Source organism: Gossypium arboreum, chromosome 3 (genome assembly GCF_025698485.1).
Source record: "Gossypium arboreum isolate Shixiya-1 chromosome 3, ASM2569848v2, whole genome shotgun sequence".
In the NCBI taxonomy this organism is placed as follows: Eukaryota; Viridiplantae; Streptophyta; class Magnoliopsida; order Malvales; family Malvaceae; genus Gossypium; species Gossypium arboreum.
Window position 1 is genome coordinate 32,645,435 of NC_069072.1, and position 9,103 is coordinate 32,654,537.

Here is a 9,103-nt window from a genome sequence, read left to right on the forward strand (position 1 = left end):
TCAAAGTCTAATTCTTGCCTCTCATTGAACGGGATTGCTTTAATAGTATAGTACAGATTATTACATTTGGATTAATGCCAAATATATATTGATGTTTGAATTAAAAAAGTCACTCTTATACCCATGTTCAAATATAACTTTTAACACATATTGAATACAAATGCTTTAATAAGAAATAAATTAAAAAATGTAGGCTACGTATTCCCACAATAAACTAAATGCCGGGTACTCGCCCAACCATGAATAATTAGTATATTAACAGTATTACGAGATAAAGATACTAAAGAGTATAAAAAATGTGCAAAAATACACAGACTCATTTGAGTATTAAATCAAATGATAACTCTAACATCACTACCCAAGTACTCTGCACAATTATGTTGGCAAGAGACCATATTTGGACATAAATTCAAGCTATCATCCTACACAGCTTATTTTTCCTTGCGACTAATTACGACATAAAGATTCTAGGCGGCTAGACATGAATAAAGCCTTCGCCATTGCCCCAAATGTACAAAAGAGAGCAGAATTAAGTTCCTACTATTTTGGAATTCCATATACCAAGTAGCTTCACCGAATTTACTTTCTATAGTAAAAAATAAGACTTCAATTTGAAACTTTCTCAACACCTGCTTCTGCATAATAAGCTCCAACAACACAGAACTAAGAAAGGTATTCCTCACTACACAATGCAAGCCTGTAGTACAAGAACATCAGAGCTGATTCAGTAAATACTCGATTATTGAACATCGTCAATATTGTCTATATGAATGCCATTAGTGCTTCATCAAACAACAGCAGACCTACTACCATGTTAGGTTTGATAAAACTCCTAGGAAATTTAGTTCAGCCATACAAGATGAACACCTATTTATACTTATGTTGCTCAAACTAGTTAGTTTCTTCCAAGATTTCCATGAATTCAGAAGATCCTTCGATATCCTATACCTAAGTCCATATATGCGTTAGACATGGGTACATCACAAAAATGAAGTGTTGGAACAACAAAGAATCATGCATCATCAAGGTCATTAACCTGATGCTAACATAAATCAAATTAGCTCCATAAGCATAACAAGTCAAATGTTGATTCCTAGATTTCAAATGAAAAGATACATTGCTGTGTTGCCTTCAGGATAAGTCAAACAGAGAAATGGTGAATTTTCCTTAGAGACTGAATCAAGTGGCAAGTTACTTTTAGTTAAAGAAAAGCCATAGAGAAGCAACTAAAGGCCAATCAACTTATGCACGTGCATGCTGTTAAGCAAATAAAATTTACTAAAGACCAAACCTGAATACCTATTCAGTGAAAACACTCATGAGATCATTTGGAGGAAATTGTTGTAGCATTGGGATTCCCACTTTTGCATTATCCCCAAACTCCATACTAGGCTCCTGCTTCACTCTGGTACCAATGTTCTCACAAAAAACCTTTCCATGGCTAGAGCTGCTCAAATGTGATTGAAATTCATCAACAGCAAACTTGGCTGGAAGGCAAGTTCCTTTATTAATATATCCAAGATTATTAAAAGGTTCTTGATTGAGCAAATCCCCAGACTTAGTAGAACCATAAGGATCCGGGATATTACTCGTGCTATGGACAAATCCTGGCAAACGCCTGGATGCTTTAAATGTTATGCTTGAGGTTTGAACTTGCTGACTGGCACAATTGTCAGCATTTACCGAGCAAGATGAAACAGATGGAGAAACAGAAGCAAGGGGTATGTAACCACTAAGAACGCCTGTAGTTTGGAGAGTCACATCTGATACTTGCCCAATATTCAATGAAGGACAATTTGATTGAGATGAAAGAAAATTGTAATCAATAACAGCAGTCCTGCTATAGCTGCCATTTTGGGTCACAGAAACGGGACTATTTCCTGCCTGAAAACTAGCAGATGACTGAGAGGGTACAACATGGCAAGAAGGCTGCACATTGATTGAGCGGCGCAGCTCAGAAACAGTAGATCGCTGCTGTGGTTTCTGGAGTTGTTGCTGTTGTTGCAACAAATCAATAAGCATATTACCATTCTGAGTACTTAACCCTCCACTATTACTGGGTCCTGCCGTATCAATGTTATTAGAGGGCCATGATCTGAACCCTGAAGCAACATCTTCAACAGGTGCAAAGGATTGTGAGAAGTGTTTGGAGCTACTGGATTCACTTTTTACTAAATCTTGAATAAATGCAACTCCATGATCAACTTGAATACACTTGGGCCCATGAGGGGTTGCTTGAAGAAGTGCTGACTGGTCCATAGCCACAACTAAATTGCCAGCAGGTCGACCTAAGAGTTCAGCATGGAGAGCTGCTAAGGTTTGTGGAGGAATTTGTCCAGATGCAGCCAATGGTTGGATGTTAAAACTTCCGAGTGAACCAATTTTAACCTTTGCTTCTACTGGCCCACAAAGTGGATTAGCAATACCACCTTGTTGAGCCACTCCACTTATTCGTTTCAAGTATAGTCTGAATTTCTGCATATGAGATTACAGTATCTTATGTAAACTTAGTTTTTAACAAGCACAAAGAAGGAGCTAAATATATCTAGCGCGATTAGGAACTTTGATGCCTATATACTATCAAAAGAATGTAACTAAAGGCTTCAAGCTCCTGAACAGGTTATATGTTCAGTTTCAGCATGAGCAGCTGACAGGTGGTCCTGCACTGCTGACAAGGACATATCACAATCATTAATCAAAACTAACTAGCAAAATCAAGGTGAAAGTACCTGCTAGCTCTCTCTATTACAAGACTAGTTCAAATTAGTCCCTCTATCATTAAATGTGGATCAATTTAGTCCCTATACTAGTAAAAAGACTCAAATAAGGCAAAATTTTAATAGAATTAAGCTCACTGTTGAAAGTGACATGGATAATTTTTTTTTTCTTTTTGAAAGATGATGATGTGAGACTTTATTTTGCAAAATAAGGCACATGGACACCACGCCATTTAGCAAATGAAAGGGGCTTTAAAAAAATTTGTTCAAACTTTTGTCTATACACAGTTCAACACCAAACAAAAGATTTTGTTTGCAAGACCATAAAAGCTTTAAAAATATTTTGGTAGAAAATCACAAACCATTCACACTTTTTTTTTCTTTCCCAACTGTAAAATTTGGCCTTATTTGAATCTTTTTTACTAATACAGATACTAAATTGCCCATTTAATAGTAGAGGGATGAATTTGAACCAGTCCCCATAATAGAGGTACTTTCACTGCAAAACAAAGTACAAAATATTATCAATGCTACAAGCATCATCGGCCGATATAATTTTTATATGCAAATGATGTAAATAATAATAATAATTATAACAACAATAATAATACAAGCTTCTTCACCATTGTGGTTCTTTGTTCTTTTAAACTCCATTATGAGACCCACTTTCAATCAGACAGATTTAACTTGACAACACTAATCCTCTTCAGAGAATTCTTTCACAACTTCATCAGATGTCAACCACTTAAGATTATTTTAAATAGAGTTAATTATGACTCATTTCACAATAGCTTTATATCGAAATCTCCCCATAGATATCCACCCAATAAAATATTATATTGGCAAGCAAAAAATTTATAAAAATTCAGTCTCTAAGGAAGGGGTTAAAATGTACTTAGCTGTATGTAAAATAAAGTCTTGAGTATAGTTGAGGTCTAATACAAGCTTTTCAATCCATAACTTGCATGAAAGTTGGATGAGGAGCTATAGACTTTATTAAATCAGAAAGCAGAGTAAAATCAAAAAGAAGAAACAGACCATATCTTCTCACTATGAAATAAATAAATAACAGAGCATATAAGAATCAGTAAGGCATGATTTGAAATAATAAGAAATGAAATGACATGCCAACATCAAACCATCAAATGTTTGTTATCAGCCAAAATATAGAAGTTTAAATTTAACAGCGAACTTGCAACTAAAACAACAATCAAGTGCTTTTAGCTAGTTAACTACACACAAAGCTGAGAGCCAATTACCAAATGTTCAAATATATTTACGATCAGTCCAGATTACTAGTTCAAGAAAAGAAAATACATGTCAGATTCACATGGTGAAGAACCAAACCTGCAAATGGCTGGCAACATTTTCTCTAGTTAAACCAGGTACATTCATCAGTTCAAGAATTCTCTTGGGAACAGCCTCTGAAATAGCAGCCACAATGTTTTATCCAGCAATAATAAGAAAAGCAATTAGTATTAACATTTTCTATTTCAGAGATTGCACAGAATACAAAAGCCTATCCCTGTCTGAATTCAACATAGTAAGAAAAATAAATAAAAGGATCAAATCGCTAGAAATCTTACTATCAATCCCTAGCTGGTTTACAGCACTGACAAATTGTTGGTGCAGTTCCACTGACCAAACAACACGTGGTTTCTTTGATGTGGATGGATCATCATTGTCAATTTCACCATTATCCCCTTCTTTTGAATTGCTCCTCTTTTTCAGAGGTTTCAATGATGTGTCTGTTGCATCATTGGCGGAAGAACCATATTCAGCATCATCATGCCCTCGTTTATGCTGATCAGTATCATCTAAGCTTCCTGAATGTTCTAGCTCCTTATTCTCATTCCATTTCTTCCTCACAACATGCTGCCATATATTCTTTAATTCTTCCTCACGTATGGGCTTAATCAAATAATCACAAGCCCCATGTCTAATTCCCTTCATAACAGCACGTGTGCTCCCATCAGCCGACATCACTACAACAGATTCATCATGTCAGTAAGCAGAAGAATAATATTTACCAAAAGTCTTCATGGAAAATAAATGAATACTTACTAATTACTGGAAGATCCATTTCAAGCCCAACATGTTCGAGGAGTTTATAACCATCCATATCTGGCATATAAACATCACTTAGTATCACATCAAAACACCCTTTTCTCTCCCGTAAAAGGTTCAGAGCAACTTTGGCTTGGGGGCAAGTAGTAACTGCAAAAAAAAGGAACTTTACTTTTAAAAAGTAATGAAGAAAATTGAACATACATCATAACATTTCACTGTGCTCAAAAATAAGAAACTAATACGAAACCCTAAAACTAATTAAGACTCTTTCTGGTTGTTAGCGAGAATCTACCACATGCTTGTGAATGGTACGCAGCACATGTTAAGAGTTCAACACTTGAACATGTAATTTTAGCCAAATAAAAAGGCTTCATTTCACTTTTAGGAAGTAATTATGTTTAACTTGCCCTGTATTTTAGTGATTCGATAATCTTTAGTCAAATGCAATTTTGTCTTTCCTCGTTTGCTTAAAAGTAACAACGAAAATATACTAAAAACCAAGCTTAATTCAAGATGGCAGTGTTATAAGCAGAAAATGCATGGAAATATATATAAGTGAATCTATAAAATGCAAAATTAAGCACCGTGATAGCGGCAACGGTGAAGCATCTGCTCGAGGATTTTTAAGCAGGTAATGTCATCGTCCACAACTAGAACCCTCAACCCAGCCGGGAACTGATCAGAGATCACAATATCCGCTGCTTTGCATGACGTCAAGCCGCCGTAGCTGGTGGTGGTAGCGTCACTCGTACTCACACTGGACTGTACAACTCTATGCATGGTAGCCATAGTCAGAAAAACACAACTCACTCACACATTTAAAAAGAAACCCTATAATCACAATCCTTCTCTCTTAACGATTCCAATTCACCAAAATAAACCAACGAACTCCACCAAAACGAGAAACAGTAGAAACAGAGAGGAAGAAGAGAAACCCTAGAAATGAGGGGTTAAATTGAAAGGCTTAAACCGGGATCGGACCGACGAGTGAATAAAACAAGGATAAATTGGAATCTATTTTCTTTGATGTTGAAAAATTTTGGTGATCCAAAGTGAGTTGATTTTTCTTTTCTTCTACAGTAGAAGAAATAAGAGAATTGGTGTATAACGCGCAAAAAAATAGAGAAGAAAGAATTTGTCCTTATCGGTTAATTTATTTATTTGAGACAGGGCCAGATAATATAAATAAGTAGAAAACACGCCCAAAAAAAAAATAAGTTGAAAACGGAGGGAAATAATTGGGGAAGCGAGAGGTGGGGCCCACTTATCCAGCGATTGTCAGTCAGGCACAGTGGGTAGCGTGCAATTTCCGGTCCGCAATCCTTTGGTTTTCTCGACTCGGTCTGGTCTGTGAGGGACGGCTCATGCCACTGCATTAAAATATTCAAGGTTAATTTGATATTAAAAATTAATTATGGATTTAGGATGTGTTTTTCCCAAATTTAGGGAATTTGATCAAATTATGGATATAGGATCGTCTTGCAGGAAGCATTTCTGCTGAAGTGGCAGTCAGAGTCGTATTGACCTTCTACGACCACATTTCTCGATCATTTTTTAACATAAAATTATGTTTTTTTAATTATTTATTTAAATAGGTGGAAACCAGAGCTAGCAATCAGGAGGGTTCGAGCCGCTCGGATCCAATTTACCTTCGACTTAGATTTTTCTAGACCTGGATTAGCTCAAGTTTAGGTTTATCCGGGCAAGGGCTTTTACGGGCTTAGAAAGTTCAAATTTTTTCAAACTGATTAGATCAAGTCGCACAGGCTTTCAAGAATTAGACAATTTTAAAATTGTTAAATTATAAATATTTTAATTTTGAATATAATAATTCATTTTATTTTTATAAGATGACAATGCAATTTAAGTTCACCTTATAAAAATAAAAATTATATATTTAATAAAGTTATTTTATATAAAATTATTAATGACAATTAAATAATTTTTTATCTTTCTTATTAAATCTATAAACTTAATACTCATATTCTAAAATATTTATTCCAAGACCTAAAAATATATTATACTAAGCCCAAAGCGAAATAATCTATTTATTATTAAATGTGCTTGTGGGTCGGTCAAGTTTAAGTTGGGCTCATGCAAGGTATTTAAACTAATTTTTCAAGTTCGGACCCAATATAACCTAAAAAATGAGATTTTTTCCTCACAATTGGCCTAATTTATGAAAGGTAAACATTGGTCCGACTACCCCATCTATATTTAATTTTTTAAATTAATTTTATTTTAAAATATTTTTAAAAATATAATACATGCACTAAAAGCCCTTAAATAAAAGTTTTCTATCACATTAAAAATATACTAAAAAGTATTAATATTAAAAACATTACCATAAATATAATAAAATTTTTATTATATTAAAAACACAAATAAATGTAATAAATATTGTATTGTCTTAAATATAATTTTAAAATTTGATATTTTGGGTTGGGTTATTTAGTTGCTAAGTTTTTTTGAGATTTTGGGTAATGAATTTAATTGTTATTGGGTTAGAATTTAATATAAATATAAATATATATAATTATTATTTAATACATATAATTAATTATAATACTTTTTATAACATAATATATTTAGGCAAGGCGGGCTCGGCAAAAAAAATCTTGCCCAAGACCTGATCGATATAGAAAACGGACCTTAAATTTTACCCAAACCCATTTTTTGAGCCCTTTATTTTTGTTCAAACCCTCCTATTTTTCAGGCAGGCCTTCGGGCCCAAGCAGGTGGTCCGGCCCAAGAGCAAGTTTACTCATTATTGTCCAAACTCAAAATAAACTAATTATAGCCCAAATCTTAAGTCCAAAATAAAAATAATAATAATAAAAGCAGAATGACCGAAAGTCAATTGGTGCAGGAAACGGTGGTTGTGGAACCCTACTAAATAAGTTTAGTATGAAATTTAATTAAAGTTTGGTATTTTAATTTTGTTAATTGGATAGTTAATTAAGGTAAAAGTGTATCAAATAGTTAATTAAGGTAAAAGTGTATCAACCCTAAAATCAATGATATCGGAAAATAAGGTATTGGAACTTTGTTTTATAAACCAAGCCTAAAATTATTTTTACTAAATACTTATAGAATTACTATATAGATGAATTGAATTTTGGATAAATAACTTTGTCGAATTAATAATTAATTGTAATAAAAATTAAATAATAAAAGTAATAAAATTAATCGTTATAGATTTTTATTTGTTAAAAGGGTTAAATAATAATTAAACCAAACGTTAATGTGGCAATCAGGGCATTATTCATTATAGTTGACGATTGGTGACAGATACGTGTGTGAAACCATTTAAATTATATTATATTTAAAATTTATAATAATAAAAACATGTGTCATAAAACAAATTTTAAAAAAAAATCACTCAAATTCCATTCTCATCTTTTTCTTGGCCGAACTTAGGAGGAAGAAAAGAGAATTGAGTTTCAATCTTTCATCCTTTGCATGGTAAGCATTTTTAGTCTGTTTTCCGTAAATTTTATTTTTTTGAGATCGTGGTAGCTCGATTTAGTTAATTTGTGCATTATTCCCTAAAACTGTTAAAGTTTCAAAATGTTGCCATTAAAGTTTCAAAGTTTCAAATTGTGAAAATTGTTAGTTTTGAATATAAGGACTAAAGTGTAAATATTTCAGAATCTGTATGAAATTTCTGTAATTATAGATAATATAGAGCTGTAGAAGGATGAAATTGAGATCAATTTTGAAACCGAAGCGCAAATTCAAAAGTTATAGCAATTTTGGTTCTAAGGACTAAATTGAATAAAATGTAAAACTTTAGGGGACATCCAAAAGATGAAATTGAATTGATACATGCTTAACATAGGCTGTTATAAGGTATTTGGAATTGATAAATTGAAATGAATTATTATTTAGATCGAGAATTGAATCAATAGAAGGATAATCGCAAAAAAGGAAAAATTGCAGATTAGTCATCGACATCTAGCTAGTAGTTGTTTTGTCTGAAAAGTTCATGTGAAATACACTATGCAAATTTTATGATATGTTTTATTATATTTAATGTTTATTAGTTAGATTAATTATAACTTTGATGATAATAACTTATAAAGGACTAAATCATAAATTATGAATTGTATGACAAGTACAAATAGGTACATGGATGTTAGCTTAAATTGATTATATGTTTAATATTAGTAGATGATATGCTAGAATTATATAAGTTTGGAATGGAAATGTGGTATAAATAATTTGTACCTTACTGAGTTGGGTGAGTTGGAATGATTATGCAAATGAGAATGTTGCCCGTCCATTGGATCCGGGTATGGAGCGTCACAAGCAGA

At 33.0% G+C, this 9,103-nt stretch overlaps 1 protein-coding gene across 1 annotated transcript; it reads right to left on the bottom strand.

Annotated features, from left to right (window-relative positions):
* Window positions 1–201: 201 nt before the first annotated feature.
* Window positions 202–5,993, bottom strand: LOC108489480 (two-component response regulator ORR21-like). Its single transcript, XM_017794059.2, has 6 exons — window positions 5,372–5,993; window positions 4,782–4,934; window positions 4,304–4,702; window positions 4,065–4,141; window positions 1,292–2,475; window positions 202–697 (listed from the first exon to the last, which is right to left on the bottom strand). Exons 1-5 carry the CDS (start codon window positions 5,574–5,576, stop codon window positions 1,300–1,302), a joined length of 2,010 nt encoding a protein of 669 aa, XP_017649548.1. The 5' UTR covers window positions 5,577–5,993; the 3' UTR covers window positions 202–697; window positions 1,292–1,299.
* Window positions 5,994–9,103: the final 3,110 nt, after the last annotated feature.